The sequence below is a fragment of the Oncorhynchus masou genome, chromosome 9, assembly GCF_036934945.1.
Source record: "Oncorhynchus masou masou isolate Uvic2021 chromosome 9, UVic_Omas_1.1, whole genome shotgun sequence".
NCBI classification, from domain to species: Eukaryota; Metazoa; Chordata; class Actinopteri; order Salmoniformes; family Salmonidae; genus Oncorhynchus; species Oncorhynchus masou.
In genome coordinates this window covers 70,773,614-70,794,632 of record NC_088220.1, presented here as the reverse complement: position 1 = coordinate 70,794,632, position 21,019 = coordinate 70,773,614, and the positions used below count along the sequence as shown (strand labels likewise).

Here is a 21,019-nt window from a genome sequence, read left to right as displayed (position 1 = left end):
GGAACTTGAAACATTGTGTCAACTATTAATAGCCTGTTGTATTTGTGCAACGGATAAGAAGCAATCAGGTAGGCCTATTTTATGACGTTTCCACCGGATAGAGCATGACATTTCTTTCCACTTTCACACGAGTGGTTATAGAAAGAGAGAGAGCTGGAAAGATTTTTCAAATAGGCTACATTGAGGAACTATTGTCATTCTCAATGGGATGTAAAAACAGACTTTGTTTACTTGCTGTTTGAGGTGAAGAAAAAATAACTTTGAGAAGCTACACAGTGTTGCTGAGTTAAGACAATCAGAAATAGTATCAGATCCCCAAAACGGGCACACTTAACCTACATACATCTGCGTTCAGGCCAGGTAGCCTAGGTATACTTCTATGCATGTCCTTACTCAACATTGACAGAAGCACTCCAAACAAAAGACAATGAATAAATTGACAACTCATAAATGAAATAAACAAACTTGTAGCCTAGGCTGTGCGCTCTGCAAACAACATGTCCTATCCTACAATACAACGGTAAGACTGCAATAGTAATACATTAAATGCATTAACAGAAATGATTGTATCCAAACAAACATTGTAGATTCAAAATTAACGGTAAATGACCTAGTGGTGATACTGGTGTGCCAACCCCATGTCCTCAGCAATGGATTGGTCCACTGAGACAGGCCTCCACAATGGATTGGTCCACTGAGACAGGCCTCCACAATGGATTGGTCCACTGAGACAGGCGTAAATCAGATAGTTGTCTCGTGTGCATTCATTATTATTATTATTATTATTTATTTTTTTAATATGTGTGCCATAATTTAAAATATATTTGCCACTGCTCGACTAAAAAAAAACCTTGGTCGACCAACAACCTATCGACCATACAATCGACTAAATTATGTAAGCCCTAGACTCTAGGGAAGTAGATAAATGGCCTCAACGCCAAAATTCCGATATATCCCTTTAAGCTCCTGGTAATTGCAGCTTGGAAAAGCTAGCAAGGATTGGATTTAAGTGAGCTATTGCTAATCAATATTTAAATGCTAATGATGTAGTTAGCTAATTTAACTGTTAGAATTATTATTCTGCAGATGTGTGTGAATGAGTGATGGTTTTGACGAAGATCCATACTGCCCTACCAAGCAAAAAGGAAGTAATTGCTAATTTGGTTGAAAATTAGTTAATCATTTTTCCCACATTAAATACATGCTTAATCATGTGGACAAGTATCCTGCCTCTATTGTGTTTTGGAGAAAATGGGGGTCATGTTAGCAGTAACTGCATAAAGTTACTGTGAAACCAAGGTAAATAAAAGCTATTTTTCTCAGTTCCACACTATGAGCAGTTACCTTTTTGCTTGGTAGGGCAGCATACAGGATCAGAACTGTGCCCTTCCATTTGTGAGTCGCTATAAATCGTGGGAGCAAAGAAGTGTTGCAGATCTATGTCCTTGGGTACAGTCCAGTGTCTCCTCTCACTGGGTCTCTCCCTCTCTCAGAGCCTTCATCATGCTCTACCGCACCCCGCTAGCCTGCCTCCTCCTGCTGCTCCTGTCGGGGGTGCTGGGGGGGCTGGTCCTGTCCATCTGCCCCGCCGTGTGCTCCTGCAGCCGGGGCCACCGTGTGGTGGACTGCTCCTCACGGCACCTCTCACAGCTGCCCCCAGGCCTGCAGCACAACATCCGCTTCCTCAACCTCTCACAAAACAGGTAGGAAGACAACTTCTTCCTTATCTTTATCATCTTCCTTCTCATCAGGTTGGATCCTACCTCTAAACGTCTGGGTTCTGAGATTGAGCAGCAACATGACTAATAGCCAGACAGAATCAGCAGGGAGGGGATCCTAATAATTAGTCAGTCTTTCTTGCATATTCAGTTGAAGAAACTCTCGCAATTCATGTTTGGTCAATATGTGGTTTGATTTAAACTAACAATTCCACAGACATCTTTTATTTATCCCCTGTTGTGTCAAATAGCTGTGATTCTAACATCTGACCTCTCCCCCTCTCTCCCGACAGCCTTCGTGGTCTGGAGGGCCAGCTCAGCCACTACGCCCACCTGCGTACCCTGGACCTGTCCTATAATCTTCTGGGTCGCTTCCCCTCCGGCCTGCCCAGGGCCCTGTGGGACATCCGGGCCGCCGGCAACCAGCTCCGAGCCCTGGACAAGAACGACACGGCCTACCACTGGAACCTGCGGGTTCTGGACCTGTCAGCCAACGAGCTGGAGAGGGTGGTCTTCATCAACAACACCCTGCCCAGCCTACACGCCCTTAACCTGAGTCACAACCGGTTCTGGACGGTGCCCACCAACATGCCTCATAATCTGGAGATGGTGGATTTGTCCCACAACTACCTGGTTCAGATCCTCCTGGGGTCGTTGGACCGGCTGCCCAGGCTGAAGAGGTTCTACCTGCACGCTAATCGCTTCTTCTGGGTGCCGGAGGGGGTGTTTGACCGGTTGGAGGGGCTCGAGTTGTTGACGCTTGGGGATAACCCTTGGGCTTGTGAGGAGGAGGAGAACATCACAAGGCTCTTGCTCTGGGCCGAACATACCCGCGCTGCCGTGTTGGGCTGCCCCTGCTACACTAGGCCAACCTGTGGGCAAGCCCATCTGGCAACTCCAGGAGGGGAGTGGCACTTTGCATCCTACACAGAACCTCCGCTGGGGGCTGATGCCAGAGAGCTGGGCCGTGGAGGCCTCCCACCGGCCAGGGCTGCAGTCGCCACTTCTGGGTACCTGGCTAAGTCTGCGTTATTGGAGCCTGGGATGCATGGAGACAGGGGGGTGGCCAACGGCTCGGGGGATCAGACACTGTTCGTGTTCACCTCCACCCGCTCGCATGGCCTCTCCACACGCACAAGCACAACGGGGCGTCCGCACTCTGCCACCAAGAAGCCCAACACAGGAAGCACGCGGAGCAGAGGCCACGGTCTACACACACAGATTGTGTGTTCTGCTGTCGCCTTGAACCTTTTAGTCACAGTGACTGCCTTCAAAGACTCCTAAAGAGACTAGAGCCAAGTCTTGATGGATTTGAGAGGGCTAACCCTATGTACATTTGACCCAGAATGTTAAAGGGAGTTTTGTTTTAATTTTCAAGAACGTTCGACTGTTACTGCCTAAAAAAAATGAATATAATTGTGTCTTCTCTCTCATCTTCCAACAATTTGTGAGTGTAGTTGTGCTGTATGACTATATCTTTTAAACGCACATACAAATAATATCTAGGGCAAATGTATACACATACATGACTAATAATACTATCGGCGTGGAAACATGAATGCTCTACTCCATGTAGTCTATACTGCTTGTGTGTTCTGTTGACAAACGCTGCTGCGTTTTATGCTTTCTATGATATAAACACAGAAACAGAACATTTAGAATGCATTTACTGTAAGTGTGGTTTGGATGAGTCAAAGTATGATGTGAGATACCTCATCTTTACACCTTGGCATCAGCTTGGTTAGGGGGGGATGTCTAGAAGTACTTAAAATCCTAACATGCATGCACACAAACACCTTGACTCTTTATAAGCTCCTAAAAATAACTGAAAGTTAAAACAAAATGAAACCAAACTATTCTCCTCTGGACATTGAAATCCTCACACATCATTAAGTGACCCTCTTTCCACTATTGTAAGGTGCAGACTTCCCCCCACTATACTCCCTACCACACACAAAGACAGAGGTAAAGGGTAACCCTAACCCTAACCCTTCTCCCTTACAGCTTGGAAGTCAGCAGTGGTAAACATTTAGGAGGACACAATCCCTCTCCCTAACAACGGAAGGCCCAATCTAGATGAGTATCAACTTCAAAAGGACGCTTCCCTGATATTGTGTTGATAAAGTTTGTTTATCAAGCTGGTTTATAATAACAATAATATACGTAGACGCCAACATACACTCCTTGGATTGGTCTTACCTGCGAGCAATGTAGTAGAAGAGTGGGTTGCCATTCTTGGAGGTGCCAGCCTGGTAGAAGACGTTGAGGGTCTTCAGGGCTTTGAACTCATCTTTTTCATGGACCTGGTGCCTGGAAATCAGGGACAAACGGAAAATAAAATGCTTGTGAATCAACTACACTCACCAACTGCTATCATCCGGAGTGTCTTTCAACATTTTACACACTAACTCTACAGTAGGAGAACAGTTACCTGGTCATAAACTCTTCAAACTTGGAGCTGGTGAGGTTGAGGCTGGACCAGTGTGTGTCGGCCACAGGTTTGTGCTCGGGTGGCCCCAGATAGGCCAGGAGGGTGGCCATCTTGTCAAACGGCCGCCTGCCCACTGCCTTGTGGTCCCTATGGAATGGAAAGAGGGGAGAGAGAGACCGCTGTCAGACAAAGAGGGCTATACTGGTAGTGCACATAATAACATGATGACTGGTGACTCATCATGTTACTGACCTGTTGCTTGAGAGGTACTGTCCGATCCTCTCCTGGTTGTTCCACAGCAGCCTGTGGAGGGCCAGAACGTTGCCATCACTGATGAAGGACAGGCTGTGGTTGACTGAGTCACTTGGAGGAGAGTCAGATGCTATGTCCAAGAAGAACCTACAGGACAATACAGATTGCTCACACAGCGAATGGTCAACTACAGAACTGGAAATCGATTACAAAAATCTTTAACATTTTAGAAAACGAGTCTAGGTATGTAATTCTCAGCTTCATAACAAAGTCGGGACTCGGATCAGTTCCTGCTTTTCAAAATACTGAGAGAGCAGTGTGTGCTATTATCTGCTGTCAACGTGAGGCTTTTTTGTCAAAAGCTTTGCTGGTATTAAAATTCTTCTGACTTACCGTCCATGTCAGAAAATATACAGGTTAAGATGTCGTCACAAATCTGGGACCAGCACCGATGCAAAGTAGCATAGCTGGTCCCATTGTTGCAAAGAGTTTTTTGTCATCTTCAACCTAGCTTACCGCCTGGCTGCATCAAAGTTGCTTTTCACAAAGTCGTTAAAAGGCCTCATGTGCTCCTCTTTGGTAAACAACACATGGTTGGCAATGCTCTGGAGGATCTGAAGACAGAGACAAAAACACAAAACAGAGCGCAAATTAACTCAAATAAAAGGTCATAAATAAAATGTATTTTTTAGAATTACTTTATCAAACTCTTTCAGGTCAAAGCCACTACTGTCGTTTTCACGAGGTGCTGATTTTAGTAAGATGGAAGCTCCCAACCCATACCTTGGACATGAGCTTGAGTCCTCTCTCTATCCTGGGTGGGGGCTTCTCATCCAGGATGCCTGCCTCGTAGGGCGACACGATGGCAGGGTTGATGAAGCGCAGGAACATGGCACTGCCCACCGCCCCTATACTGTCCTGGGGGAAACGCTGGCTCACCACCTAGTGGAAGAGGAGGGTGATGGAGAACAATGGGAAGGGAGGAGAGCAGGAGGGGTGGGAACAGAGTGGGGAGAAGACAAAATAAGAAAAGTTAGATGCTTGTACGACATGACTGAGAAGATCTCACACCACCCTTCTCAAAGCCAACCACAGAACCAGAGAGAAAGAAAAAAGCAAGAGAGAAATAAAGGAAGAGTCAAAGTGCAAGAAAGAGAGAGGGAGGGAGGGAGGGAGGGAGGGAGGGAGGGAGGGAGGGAGGGAGGGAGGGAGGGAGGGAGGGAGGGAGGGAGGGAGGGAGGGAGGGAGGGAGGGAGGGAGGGAGGGAGGGAGGGAGGGAGGGAGGGAGGGAGGGAGGGAGGGAGGGAGCTAAGTACAGAAGTCCAGAGAAGACAGACAGTGCATTCAGAAGGTATTCAGACCCCTTGACTTTTTCCATATTTTGGTACAGCCTTATATTCTAAAATGGATTAAATTACAAATGTTCCTCAACTTACACACAATCCCCCTGAATGACAAAGCGAATCTATATGGGAGACCCATGGGGCGGCGAACAATTGGCCCAGCATCGTCCGAGTTAGGGGAGGTTTTGGCCGGCAGGGATGTCCTTGTCCCATCACGCTTTAGCGACTCTTATGGCGGGCAGGGCGCATGCACGCTGACGCGGTCGCCAGGTATACCGTGTTTCCTCCGACACAGTGGTGTGGCTGGCTTCCAGGTTAAGCGGGTATTGTGTCAAGAAGCAGTGCAGCTTGATTGGGTTTCAGAGGACGCACCGCTTGAGACCTTCGCCTCTCCCGAGTCCGTATGGGAGTTTCAGCGATGAGACAAGACTAACTACCAATGGCAAAACTACCAATACCACGAAATTGGGGCGAAAACAGGGTAATATATATATATAGTACCTATAGCTCGTAATGTTTAAACTTGTTTTTCATTTTTTTGCACTACATTTATGAAAGAAAGAAAGAAAGAGAAAGGAAAGAAAAATAAATCAAGGAAAGGGGAGAAAGAAAAGAGAATGCTGGCGTCAAACTCACTCCACCGAGGGCTGAATGTCTGCGGGTTTACAATCCTCCCTTGTACTTGATCGACCATTAAAAACGGATTAGTAAACAACTCCCCTCACCTTGTTGTTTAGGTCCTAATTGAAAGGAAAAAACTAAAAGCCGCAGACACTAGGCCTGCCATGGATAAAGTTTGACACCCCTGCTGTAACGGAATGCACTGGTTTCTTGGCATGGTTAATAGGAAATGGAAGCAACTAAGTTGGCACCTGTATTAGTACAAGGATTTTAAGAAAGGCTGAACACAGACTTGAATGTGAAAACCGTTTCAAGATGAACAAATTAAGCACTAAATCAAACCATAAAAATAAATCAAATTTTTAAAAATGCAACAAAAACGTATTTTTGCTTTTGAAAATAAAGTGGCTGAGGAAAAAGTTCTCTGAACTTACTGCTTTTTTGTTTTCCTTTCTGTCTTTAACTGTGGCTTTAGTCAGTAGAGAGTGGCAAGTAGCCTACAGAACAGAGATGAGCACAAACAGGTCACAGCACCGGCCACACACACACACACACACACTACACAAGAGCATCTGCCGGCACAGCCCTACTATTGAACAGCATAGCATGTGTCTGTGCAGGTTTTTTTACAGGCAGATTTTAGCACTATGGTAGTAGTATGGGAGAGTATCGAGCAAATGGAGATCGATATGTATAAACTTCACTTTCTGTGAGATTTCGGTTTTGTGTGCCACAAAATAACATTAGTGGTTTCAAAGCACCCTGTGTTCATCTCATTGAGATATCAAAAAAGCAGATGTGTTACTTTAAGTCAGTGTAGGGAGAATCAGAGAGCAGTAGGGCAGCGGTGTCGGCTCATCAGACATGCAGATGGAAACAGCAGGAAATAGGCTGGGGTAGCGTGTGCCCATACAGAGGTGTTCTTTCATGGAAAAGTTAGGCTTAATAGAGACGGAAGTCTCTGTGTGTGTGTGTGTGTGTGTGTGTGTGTGTGTGTGTGTGTGTGTGTGTGTGTGTGTGTGTGTGTGTGTGTGTGTGTGTGTGTGTGTGTGTGTGTGTGTGTGTGTGTGTGTGTGTGTGTGTAAGAGGTTGGGTGACTGTGAGCAGGAACACACTAGCTGCTTTGTGGTGTCTTGATGTTGCTGTAGCCAGGTAATTCAACTGCATATGTTCCCCCCCTTTTCAAACTACCACCATTGAAGGTACAGCCCTTATTCTGTTCTGTCACAGTACATGAAGAGAGAACATGTAGGAGAGGGCAGAGTACAGTGGTTCCTCCTTTAAAAGTTGCATCATACTTGCGGGCTGCTGCAGCATTCTATGGCACGTTAATTAATTGTCAGCCATATTTTACATTAATGCACGTTAGTGCTATTTTGACCACCAGAGGGCAACTTTGAGAAGCATTTGATTGTCTCCCATATTGGCAATACTAGAGAATTTAAAACCTTTTGTAATAACATAGTACATGGGATTGATTAATAAATTTGATTAATATTATGGTGTTTCTATTCCGAGAAAAACAAGAATGTGGGCACGCGAGAGACAGGGAGGAAGAAGTAGGCTGTCCTTGTTAATAATAATTTGTTCTTAACTGACTCCATATGAGTTATTTCATAGTTGTGATGTCTTCACTATTATTCTACAATGTAGAAAATAGTTTTAAAAAAGAAAAATCCTGAAATGGGTAGGTATTTCCAAACTTTTGAATGGTACTTTCTTAATTAATTTGATTAATATTATGATGTTTCTATTCCAAGAAAAACTAAAAACTATCTGGGTTTCCATTAGGATGGAATGGAAAATATGGCGCTGTACATCGAGTCTGTCGGCAGTACAGTACTGGGCTATTTAGCTAAAGAATCCCAAAATAAGAATTTGTTCTTAACTGGCTTGCCTAGTTTAAAAAAAGGTTACACTCAGAGCATAACATTTCTACACCATAATTTTCTAATTCTAGTCTAACCAATACTCAAACGGAGATTGAGTGAAAACAAAAATCTCATTGGTCCACATGCTTGTCTCAGAACAGCGCGAAACGAAACTGAAATCTTATTGCTTCAAAAATCTTACTGCTTTAAATCCTATTGCCTCTAACTTCAATATGCTTTTTCCATAAATAAAGACCTACACCATTTTTAACAGCACATTACTCAACACTAGTGAGACTCATTTCACCTATGGTAGGCCAACAGTACGTCAACAAATATTTGTTTCAATGAAATGATTCTCTGCCAACATTTACATTTAGAGGATTGGAGGATTCTAAATTAATATCTAAGAGGAATTTTCCATTAGATATTCTCAGATAAAAGGAAAATGCCCTTTAGATATTAATTTAGAATCCTCCAATCCTCTAAATGCAATTATTGGTGGCTTTATTTAGAAAGTAGTGAGAATGTCTCACCGCATGTTCAAGAATTGCCTTTTTCTTGCTCACTCCTGGTTAAATGAAAACCAAATCTCCCAAATATCGTTACTTTTTAAACAAAGCGATTATTATTAATTAATTTAGAATTATATAAAAGCCAGTAAATTAAAGCACTTCTGATGACGGAAGTAAATTAAATTCAAAAGTAACGATATTTTAAAGATTTCGTTTTCATTTAACCAAGAGTGAGTGAGAAAAAGGCAATTCTTGAACATGGGGTGAGACATTCGCACTAATTTGTAAATAAAAACAGTTTGTTATTTAGAATTATTTATTTCTGGAGAAACATAACTTGATTATTTATCAGACATCACTTGCTTATATTCAGTCAACACTTATATCTTAAGAATATCATGGAATATAATTGAATATTTTCATTTTCCATGCTCGTCTCAGAGCAGCGTGAAACGGTGCTGAAATAGACAGACATCCACAGTGTGAAGGAGATATAGATATATAAAAAAAACTATTTTGGAGATTTCGTTTAAAAAAAATTACAGTGAGCGACTGTAATCTGAATAAAGACCAAAATAATATGTAGAAAGACCAAAATATAGCCCTGCTAATAGCCATAATGGTCTGTAGTTTAGACCCAATGATTCGTCTGACAAACAAAGAACTTAGCGTCCTGCAAGACCAAGCATGGATCAAAGTTGGCGAGATATTCAATGACATCTTCACAGACAAATCACCCGTGGCCCTTTAGAAATTTGCTCAAAATTGTTACAGAAAAAAAGATCAAGCAAGCCGAGTCCCAAGCATCCGCACAAACGCCATGTGTGGGGGGCAATTTCTAGCCAAGGACCAGGCCCATATTTGATTTTTGAGTTCGCCATTTACAAGCAAAAGGTACATAAAATATTGTAGCGTCCACCCCACGGACTGTTAGGTGTACAACAATAATTCACTCTCGCCTCCTTTTTCAGGTATCACGGCTCAAGATGTCTTTGAGGAAGAAATAATCAAGAGATGTGCTGGACCCTGTTAGAGAGGTGTTTCAGGGACCACATTTCTTTTAAGATAGGATTCTAGCTTCTTGTTACATTTAGGCCTATTTACATGTATATTTCTAATATTGTACCTAATGTTGACTGTTAAGCTTTTTTTCTTCTCCAAATGCAGACAATGACCTAAAACACACTGCCACCCGGGTTTACATTGCAAATGAGGGCATAAACTGGGTCAAGATGCCACCAGAGTAAGTAGACCTTGATGTAGTAAAATAAAAGGTTGAATAAAAATAAATAAATAAAAAGACCTACAACACCTTCGGTAGGCCTTCAGTATATCTAAAATATTACTTTAATCTCTACATGTAGGTCTCCTGATTTAAACCTGATCTAATTTGTTTGGCATCAACTGAAAAAAATGAATCCGTAACTCTGCCAGCTGACAAGCAAACAGCAAAGATGAACTGGTCAAGGCCATCAAGATGTTTTGGCTAGAAAAAGACGATACAACAAATATATTGATCATCTCAGCAAGATTTTACCTGTGGTCATGGAGCTGGGTGGAAGTGCGACTAAAATGTAGTTTAAATAAACAGCATTTAAATGTCTTTCTCGTTATTTTATTAACGAAAGCATAAAGATGTTGATGAAGAAATACTGTCCTGCTGTTTTGAGTTAGAAACGTAACACTTTAGAGTAATCAAGCATCGGATACATTGCACGTTGAGGGATTTTCACAACACTAGCCGGGATATAAAAAGTCGAATGTCTTGCTAATAGAAAACATTTGCATAATGGGATACACCTGCTACAGTAAACTTGTCTCCAGTTGCCCATCACTACTGTAAATAAAAACACAGCATCTTGTTTACAATCCTACTTCTATTAGGCTGTTAAGCCTCATAGCCTACCGCAGCCAGATATTTTATATAGGTCTAGGCTCCGAAAAAACTCCAATTAAGCCCTCTTGTTATTTGTAAAGTCAAATTAAAAAGATTATTGTTGAAATGAATTGCTCAACTGGTGTAGGTTTTCTCCATCTGTTGGTGTGCAACACTTGCATAACAAGTTAGCTATATTTTCAGCACCAGCCACAGTTCACCTCCTATTGATTGCGCTGCGGTTGCCGTCAGTTTTTTAAAATTGATTTAACCTTTATTTAACTAGGCAAGTCAGTTAAGAACAAATTCTTATTTACAATGATTGCCTAAGCTGGCCAAACCCAGATGACGCTGGGCCAATTGTGCGCCGCCCTATGCCACTCCCAATCACGGCCAGATGAGATACAGCCTGTATTCGAACCAGGGACTGTAGTAATGCCTCTTGCACTGAGATGTTTGCACCACTTGGGAGCCATGACCAATATATACACCAGCTCAGGTTGGGGGGGGTTCACACCTAGCTCGGCTATTAGACAATTTTTTAGTAAAGGTTGAATGGTCTATTGTTCAGCTAATAGCCCATCCGAGAAACATTGTTTGCAGAATTTACAGCCTGCTACACTTGTGAAAAACTAATAATACTTGTTCCCCTTTCCACTTGTTAAAGATTCCAATAGATAGTGTTTTTAGCCACAATCGGCCACAACCACAATTAATACATAATGGTACAGTCGATAGCGTGCTAGATTTCGGGCTCTCCTTCACTGCAGCCAACGTGAGTAAAATAATTTAAACGTGTTAACCTTCTCAAGGCTGCCGGCCCAGACAGCATCCCGAGCCGCGTCCTCGGAGCATGCTCAGACCAGCTGGCTGGTGTGTTTACAGACATATTCAATCAATCCTTATCTCAGTCTGCTGTTACCACATGCTTCAAGAGGGCCATCATTGTTCCTGTTCCCAAGAAAGCGAAGGTAACTGAGCTAAACGACTATCGCTCCGTAGCACTCACTTCCGTCATCAGAAGTGCTTTGAGAAACTAGTCAAGGATCATATCACCTCCACCCTACCTGACACCCTAGACCCACTCCAATTTGTTTACCGCCCCAATAGGTCCACAGACGATGCAATCGCCATCACACTGCCCTAACCCATCTGGACAAGAGGAATACCTATGTAAGAATGCTGGCCATCGATTACAGCTCAGCATTCAACACCATAGTACACTCCAAACTAGTCATTAAGCTCGAGGCCCTGGGTCTTGACCTGGCCCTGTGCAACAGGATCATGGACTTCCTGACAGGCCGCCCCCAGGTGGTGAGGGTAGGTAACAACATCTCCACTCCGCTGATACTCAACACTGGGGCTCCACAAGGGTGTGTTCTGAGCCCTTTCCTGTACACCCTGTTCACCCATACCTGCGTGGCCATGCACACTTCCAACTCAATCATCAAGTTTGCAGACAACACTACAGTGGTAGGCTTGATTACAAACAACGACAAGACTGCCTATAGGGAGGAGGTGAAGGCCCTCAGCGTGTGGTGTCAGGAAAATGACCTCACACTCAATGTCAACAAAACAAAGGAGACGATCGGAGACGACTTCAGGAAACAGCAGAGGGAGCACTCCCGTATCCACATCGACTGGACAGCAGTGGAGAAGGTGGAAGTTCCTCGGCGTACGCATCACTGACAAACTGAAATGGTCCACCCATACAGACAGCGTGGTGAAGAAGGCACAGCAGCGCCTTTTCAACCTCGGCAGGCTGAGGAAACTTGGCTGTTCACCTGAAACCCTCAAACTTTTACAAATGAACAATCGAGAGCATCCTGTCAGAATGTACCACCGCCTGGTAGGCAACTGCTCCGTCCACAACCGTAAGGCTCTCCAGAGGGTAGTGAGGTCTGCACACGCATCACCGGGGGCAAACTACCTTCCCTCCAGGGCACCTACACCCCCCAATGTCACAGGAAGGCCAAAAAGATCATCAAGGGCAACAACCACCCGAGCCACTGCCTGTTCACCCCGCTATCATCCAGAAGGCGAGGTCAGTACAGGTGCATCAAAGCTGGGACTGAGAGACTGAAAAACAGCTTCTATCTCAAGGCCATCAGACTGTTAAACAGCCATCACTAACATTGAGTGGCTGCTGCCAACATACTGACTCAAATCTATAGCCACTTTAATCATTAAAAATTGGATGGAATAAATGTATCACTCGTCACAAGGGCAGACTTCAAGTTTTCATAACAATCGGAAATTGGCATTTTTGGACCCCGATCATGGCCGATTACATTGCACTCCAGGAAGAGACTTCGTGGCAGGCTGACAACCTGTTATGAGAGTGCAGCAAGGAGCCACGGTAAGGTGCTAGCTAGCATTAAACGTATTTTATAAAAAACAATCAATCTTAACATAATCACTGGTTAACTACACATGGTTGATGATATTACTAGTTTATCTAGCTTGTCCTGCGCTGCATATAATCGACGCGGTGCCTGTTAATTTATCATTGAATCATAGCCTACTTCGCCTAATGGGTGATTTAACAAGCGCATTTGCGAAAAAAGCACTGTCGTTGCACCAATGTGTACCTAACCATAAACATCAACCCTTTTCTTAGCCTCTTGAAACTCTAGGGGCGCAATTTCATTTTTGGATGAAAAACGTTCCCGTTTTAAACAAGATATTTTGTCACAAAAAGATGCTCGACTATGCATATAATTCGTAGAAAGAAAACACTCTGACGTTTCCAGAACTACAAAGATATTTTCTGTGCGTGCCCTAGAACGTGAGCTTCAGGCAAAACCAAGATGAGACGGCATCCAGGAAATGAGCAGGATTTTTGAGGCTCTGTTTTCCATTGTCTCCTTATATGGCTGTGAATGCGAGAGGAGTAAGTCTGCCCTTTTTGTCGTTTCCCCAAGGTGTCTGCAGCATTGTGACGTATTTGTAGGCATATCATTGGAAGATTGACCATAAGAGACCACATTTACCAGGTGTCCGCCCGGTGTCCTGCGCCGAAATTGGTGCGCAAAAGTCAGCTGCAAGTATTTTTCCACGGACTTTAGAGAAGAATGCAGGCTTCCACGAACGATATATCAATGAAGAGATATGTGAAAAAACACCTTGAGGATTGATTCCAAACAACGTTTGCCATGTTTCGGTCGATATTATGGAGTTAATTCGGAAAAAGTTTGACGTTGTAGGTGACTGAATTTTCGGTTCGTTTCGGTAGCCAAATGTGATGTACAAAACGGAGCGATTTCTCCTACACAAAGACGCTTTCAGGAAAAACTGCGCATTTGGTATGTAACTGAGAGTCTCCTCATTGAAAACATCCGAAGCTCTTCAAAGGTAAATGATTTTATTTATTTGGTTATCTGGTTTTTGTGAAAATGTTGCGTGCTAAATGCTACTCAAAATGCTAAGCTAGCTTAGCATACTCTTACACAAATTAGTGAATTGCTATGGTTCAAAAGCATATTTTGAAAATCTGAGATGACAGTGTTGTTAAGAAAAGGCTAAGCTTGAGAGTAGGCGCATTATTTTCATTTTATTTGCGATTTTCAGAAATCGTTAACGTTGCGTTATGCTAATGAGCCTGAGGCTTTAGTCACGATCCCGGATCCGGGATGGGGAGTTTCAAGAAGTTAAAATCAATACACAAGTATATATTTTTAAACCTGCATATTTAGTTAATATTGCCTGCTAACATTAATTTATTTTAACTAGAGAAATTGCGTCACTTCTCTTGCGTTCTGTGCAACAGAATCAGGGTATATGCAGCAGTTTGGGCCGCCTGGCTCGTTGCGAACTGTGAAGACTATTTCTTACAAACAAAGACAGCCAACTTCGCCAAACGGGAGATGATTTAACAAAAGCGCATTTGCGAAAAAAGCATAATCGTTGCACGAATGTACTTAACCATAAACATCCACGCCTTTCTTAAAATCAATACACAGAAGTACATATTTTTTAAACCTGCATATTTAGTTAAAAGAAATTCATGTTATCAGGCAATATTAAACTAAGGAAATTGTGTCACCTCTTGCGTTCATTACACGCAGAGTCAGGGTATATGCAACAGTTTGAGCTGCCTGGCTCGTTGCAAACTTATTTGCCAGAATTTTACGTAATTATGACATAACACTGAGGTTGTGCAATGTAACAGGAATACTTATGGATGCCACCCGTTAGATAAAATATGGAACGGTTTCGTATTTCACTGAAAGAATAAACGTTTTATTTTTGAAATTATAGTTTCCGGATTTGGCCATATTAATGACCTAACGCTCATATGTCTGTGATTATTATGTTATAATAAAGTCCATGATTTGATATAGCAGTCTGACTGAGCGGTGGTAGGCAGCAGCAGGCTCGTAAGCATTCATTCAAACAGCACTTTTGTGCGTTTGCCAGCATTTCTTCGCTGTGCTTCAAGCATTGCGCTGTTTATGACTTCAAGCCTATCAACTCCCGAGATTAGGCTGGTGTAACCGTTGTGAAATGGCTAGCTAGCTACCAGGGTGCCCGCTAATAGCATTTCAAACGTCACTCGCTCTGAGACTTGGAGTAGTCGTTCCCCTTGCTCCCCCGCGGCTTTTGTGGAGCGATGGGTAACGCTGCTTCGAGGGTGGCTGTTATCGATGTGTTCCTGGTTCGAGCCCAGGAGCCCTGGTTCAGGAGCTCCTGGTTCGAGCCCAGGAGGGGGATGGAAGCTATATTGTTACACTGGCAATACTAAAGTGCCCATAAGAACATCCAATAGTCAAAGGTATATGAAATACAAATGATATAGAGAGAAATAGTCCTATAATTCCTATAATAACCTCAACCCAAAACTTCTTACCTGGGAATATTGAAGACTCATGTTAAAAGGAAACACCAGCTTTCAAATGTTCTCATGTTCTGAGCAAGGAACTTAAACATTAGCTTTTTACATGGCACAAATGGCAGTTTTACTTTATTTTTACTTTGTTTTTGCATTATTTAAACCATAATTGAACATGTTTCTGTAACGGTTTTCTGTAGGCGAAGGAGAGTCGGACCAAAATGCGGCGTGGCTATTGAGATTCATGTTTAATGAAAAAAACACACTAAACACAAACACTACAAAACAATAAACGTAACGAAAACCGAAACAGCCTAATACTGGTGCAAACTAGTACACGACAGACATAAGGACAGGAAAAGGAACAAAAGGACAATCACCCACTAAACACTCAAAGAATATGGCTGCCTAAATATGGTTCCCAATCAGAGACAACGATAAACACCTGCCTCTGATTGAGAACCACTTCAGACAGCCATAGATTCACCTAGAACACCCCACTAAGCTACCATCCCAATACATGTGAAAAAAAAAACCAAGACAAAATGCACCACATACAAAAACCCATGTCACACCCTGGCCTGACCAAATAGATAAAGAAAACACAAAATACTAAGACCAAGGTGTGACAGTTTCATTATTTATTTGAAGCTAAATTGATTTGATTGATGTTAAGTTCAAATAAAAGTGTTCATTCAGTATTTTTGTAATTGTCATTATTACAAATAAATAAATAAAATAACTTTTTTTAAATACATTTTTTTTTTAATTGTCCGATTAATCGGTATCGGATTTTTTTTGCCCCTCCAATAATTGGTATCGGAGTTGAAAAATCATAAAATCGGTGGACCTCCACTAGTCACTTCAAAAAATGCCACTTTATATAATGTTTACATACCTTACATTACTCATCTCATTTGTATATACTGTACTCTATACCATCTACTTCATCTTGCCTATTCCGCACGGCCATCGCTCATCCATATATTTATATGTACATATTCTTAATCATTCCTTTACACTTGTGTGTATAAGGTAGTTGTGCAATTGTTAGATTACTTGTTAATTATTCCTGCATGGTCGGAACTAGAACCACAAGCATTTCGCTACACTCGCATTAACATCTAACCTTGTGTATGTGACCAATAAAATTTGATTTGAGAATGTTGAGGGTTCGAAACCTGCTTCCTGTTTGTTTCATTACATTATGCCGGTCTCAGAGCAAATAGCCTGGATTGTTACACCCATCTCGTTCCTCACCCTCTTCCACACGTCAATCTCCGCCCAAGTGGCTCGCTTGTGGGCGTGCTGGCAGGATATGGCAGCACCTTCGGTTGTGCGTCAAGAACTTAGCATAGCAAGTTTGTATGAAGGTCTGATAACTCACAGGTAAATAGTATTATGCTCTAAACCGCTCGGGTGACAAACTTTGCTGCCCTGTTTTCAAGTCGTCCACATGGCTGGGAGAACCTCCTCAGATTAATGCAGATGAAGGGAGTTAGATATGCATAGGAAGTGTAGTGGACTGTTTTTTTTGTATATATGAATTACAAATCAGCCTTTACTTAAATCATGTTTCGAATCTATTGCATAGTTACAATGTGTAATCATTGATGTCCCAGGAGCATGAGTGGTAAACACTGTTGAAGTGTATAATTGTAATACATACATGCAGACACAGCATCATTCAAAGAATGGAATTTGATACACCTGGTATTGGATATGACTGAAAAAAACTTGCTAAATAGCGAATTTCGTAAATTAACTTTGACAAAAAAATATGCACAATCGTTTTTTCCACATTAACATATTCCCTTCAATTGTACATTTTTTGCTTAACTCGTTATGACGTTATAATTACTTAGATTTGCTTCCACCGTAATGTTTTGTCAGCCATCTTTGCTGAAGGAAGTCACCAGGGACGGGTGGCTCGAGTCAAATTCGTCTTTGGAACCACTCGATATGATTGGTCATATAAAAACTTTGGGACCCAAATGCATAATGAGTACTCTAACTCCCCCTTGTGGTGGTCTGGATGAATGACGCGGTGACGCTGGTTACCTCTAAGTCCCGCGGTGTAAGCACAGAATTTTTTAAAGGAGGAACCACTGTATGGATAGCGGCAATGTTAGTGGAAAGTCAGAGGAAAGTAAGAAGGTTGTGGCAGTGTGTGTATTAGAGTGAGTGAGAGCTGTTTGACTAATGCCATAACCGGCACAGTGTGGAAGAAGGAAGCCAGTGGCGACAGCACTCCACCCACCCAGAGAGCAAGGTCAGGCCAGGGGTGGAATATGAGCCTACCTGGTAGAGACAGTGACACACACTGCGTAGCTGCGGAGGGAACTCGCTGGAGGAGTTGATAATGGCCAGGAAGAACCGGTCTGTGATCTGGAGAAGGTTCCGCTGGTTCTCCTCAAGGTTCTCCGACTGTTCTAGTCTACAGACAGGGAGGGTGGAGAGGACAAAAAGAGAGGAGACGGAGGGGGGGGGGAGAGAGGAAGGGGATAATCCTACAACTGTCATTCATGAAATAAAAAGTAAAAATTGCCTTGGTAACTTCCATTTAACAAGGTTACCCCCATAATTGCTCAAATCGATGTGCTATCCCTTACCACCACAACAGGCTACCACAGTCAAACTAACTGTTGGAATGCTTCCAGTGAAGGTTCCTACCTGGTTGTGTCCACCTCAAAGCTGATGTTGTGCCACTCTGGGGTGGTGACGACCCCTTTAAGTAGAGGCTCAAGTAGCTTCTGTAGGTACGCCGCCCCGTACACCTGACAAAGGATTTCAACGTTAAAATGGATTTAAAATGTCATGCTTGGTGTGAGTGCTTCAGGTTCTACTATTTAAAATTGTCTGTATGAGAGAGAAATGTGGTTTTACCTTGAAACAGAAGGTCATGATTTTACTGGCCAGGCTGTTGCCTCTGAACAGAGTCTGCATAGAGTCAGCCAGCTCCACCTCCTTGGAGAACATGTTCCAGAGAAGCTGATACAGCAGGTGGCGGGAGTCGAACAGCGTCACCAACACACGGGCCAGCTCGTCCTGAAGAAGACACACGCAGACAAAAACTCTAAAACACAAAAATGCGTAAACACCTTTCTAGAACGACTAGAACTAACACACTCATACTAGCACAGGGGTGGCCAACCCTTTTCCTGGAGAGCTACAGGAGATGCAGGCTTTTACTCCAGCCTTGCACTAACATGTCTGATTCTACTAATGAATCAGCACCGTGACGAGCAGAAACAGGTGTGTTATTGTAGTACTCTTCAGTGTGAAGGTTGGTCACCCCAAGATGAGACAAAAATGACCTAGTGCTCTTTTTCGTACATACCCACTGGGATCCTGGCACCACATTGGCCAGTGCCATGGCGATGGGCAGCTCTCCCTGGTCTCCCATCATGGTGACCAGCTCCACCAGCCTCTCAAAGCGGTCAGCTAGCACCGTCTCTGCCAGTGTGTCAAACTCTGTCCCCTGCTGGAGGATCTTAGTCAGAACCTCCATGAAGGTGGCCCGTGTCTGCAGGTCCTTATGGTAGCCCAGACCTAGAGAAGGATGGATGGTGGGGGGAGGAGTGAGAGAGAGACAGAGCGACAGAGAGAGATGAAGGGTGGAAGTGGATGCAAGGACATTTTAACTGAGGTTTGATTGTTCATTTTGGAAGCTATGATCACCGATAGAATGCATTAGTCCGCTGTCCACGTTGGCATTGAGGAGGTTGGACATGGCCAGGACAGTACAGTGTCTGAGGGAGGCCAGGCGTCGAGACATGCCCCTCTTCCTCCCAACCACCGGCTGGCCATCATCCTCCACCTCACTGCAATCATTCAGCAGGTTCATAAACAGAGTAAAGTACCTGGGTACAGGGGGTAAAGCAGGGTTGAGAACACTTAACTGTCAGTATGGATTCAAATAAAGTGCACATTTAAGTTAATGCATTCCTTTACTTCTATACAGAAACAGAGTTTATTTTGCGTGTGAAAATGTTACTGCATGCATGCACAGTAAACAGAAAGCTGAAGAGCAGTCTCTCTGGATTAGAGTGTCAGCTACATGACTAAAAGGTATATGAGTAAAGCATGTTGTAGTTACTTGAGGAAGAGCTGGGACTTGGCCTCCATCAGCTCGACCCCGTCTCCCTCCTCTGGTTGTAGAGGCAGGCCAGCTAACAGAGACACCACCGCCTCCATACTGGCCTGGTCCAGGTCTCTGGTCAGACACTTGATATCGTCATCAGCAGCCTGGTTGGAGGTGCCCATCACCCAGTCTGTCAGGTACTCCACCATCTTGTTCCTGGAAGAGACGTGGTGAGGGGTTGAATTAACAAAAATCTTTAAAAAAAAGGTTCATTATTGATAGCCTTTAAAGGGGCAATCAGCAATTTCTACAGACATTTTTGGCCTTATAAACAAATGTTGTATACCAGAGGTGAGGACTCGTGTCACATGACTTGGATTCGAGTCAGACTGGAGTCACAAATATGATGACTTGCAACTCGACTTTGATTTTAACAACAATGACTCATGCCTTATTACTCGACCTGACACCCTCCCCAAACCCAAATATTAAAAATGATGCTATTAAAAAGTGTGCAGCACATCAACTCTTCATTTAACGGATTACAGTTTGAATCGGACAGCAGCCAATCAAATTGTGCCAGCTGAGAAAAAGTTGCGCGTGGCAGTGCAGAGGAACGTCGATGGGTGAATTCAGATGGCGCCCTTGGAAAGATGACAATGTACCAACAAAAAACGGATACAAAGATGACGCTGTACCAACAAAAAACGGATATAAAGATGACGCTGTACCAACAAAAAACGGATATAAAGATGACGCTGTACCAACAAAAAACAGATAAAGATGACGCTGTACCAACAAAAAACATATAAAGATGACGCTGTACCAACAGCAAAACAGATAAAGATGACGCTGTACCAACAGAAAAACAGATAAAGATGAGGCTGTACCAACAAAAAACAGATATAAAGATGACGCTGTACCAACAAAAAACAGATATAAATATGACGCTGTACCAACAAAAAACAGATATAAATATGACGCTGTACCAACAAAAAACAGATATAAATATGACGCTGTACCAACAAAAAACAGATATAAATATGACGCTGTACCAACAAAAAACGGATATAAAGATGACGCTGTACCAACAAAAACGGATAAAGATGACGCTGTACCAACAAAAAACAGATATAAAGATGACGCTGTACCAACAAAAAACAGATAAAGATGAGGCTGTACCAACAAAAAACAGATAAAGATGACGCTGTACCAACAAAAAACAGATAAAGATGAGGCTGTACCAACAAAAAACAGATAAAGATGACGCTGTACCAACAAAAAACGGATATAAATATGACGCTGTACCAACAAAAAAACAGATAAAGATGAGGCTGTACCAACAGAAAAACAGATAAAGATGAGGCTGTACCAACAAAAAACAGATAAAGATGACGCTGTACCAACAAAAAACAGATAAAGATGACGCTGTACCAACAAAAAAACAGATAAAGATGACGCTGTACCAACAAAAAAT

At 42.9% G+C, this 21,019-nt stretch overlaps 1 protein-coding gene across 4 annotated transcripts in view; it reads right to left on the bottom strand.

Moving 5' to 3' along the window:
* Nucleotides 1-21,019, bottom strand: part of LOC135546572 (neurofibromin-like) — a 133,987-nt gene that overhangs the window by 66,887 nt on the left and 46,081 nt on the right. For 2 of the 4 annotated variants that reach the window (XR_010456598.1, XM_064975120.1), the window contains exons 23-34: nt 19,558-19,758; nt 19,140-19,321; nt 18,799-19,010; nt 18,345-18,506; nt 18,132-18,235; nt 17,760-17,895; nt 6,800-6,862; nt 5,185-5,343; nt 4,918-5,015; nt 4,402-4,548; nt 4,150-4,296; nt 3,918-4,028 (exon numbers count right to left, since the gene is read on the bottom strand). Coding sequence is in view for 3 of the 4 variants with exons in the window: in XM_064975120.1 (XP_064831192.1) it covers nt 3,918-4,028; nt 4,150-4,296; nt 4,402-4,548; nt 4,918-5,015; nt 5,185-5,343; nt 6,800-6,862; nt 17,760-17,895; nt 18,132-18,235; nt 18,345-18,506; nt 18,799-19,010; nt 19,140-19,321; nt 19,558-19,758 (1,722 nt within the window). In the remaining variant the exon portion in view is untranslated. Of the gene's footprint in view, nt 1-1,401; nt 1,663-3,917; nt 4,029-4,149; nt 4,297-4,401; nt 4,549-4,917; nt 5,016-5,184; nt 5,344-6,799; nt 6,863-17,759; nt 17,896-18,131; nt 18,236-18,344; nt 18,507-18,798; nt 19,011-19,139; nt 19,322-19,557; nt 19,759-21,019 lie in introns of those variants that run through there. The other 2 variants (XM_064975122.1, XM_064975121.1) reach the window with 2 other exon arrangements.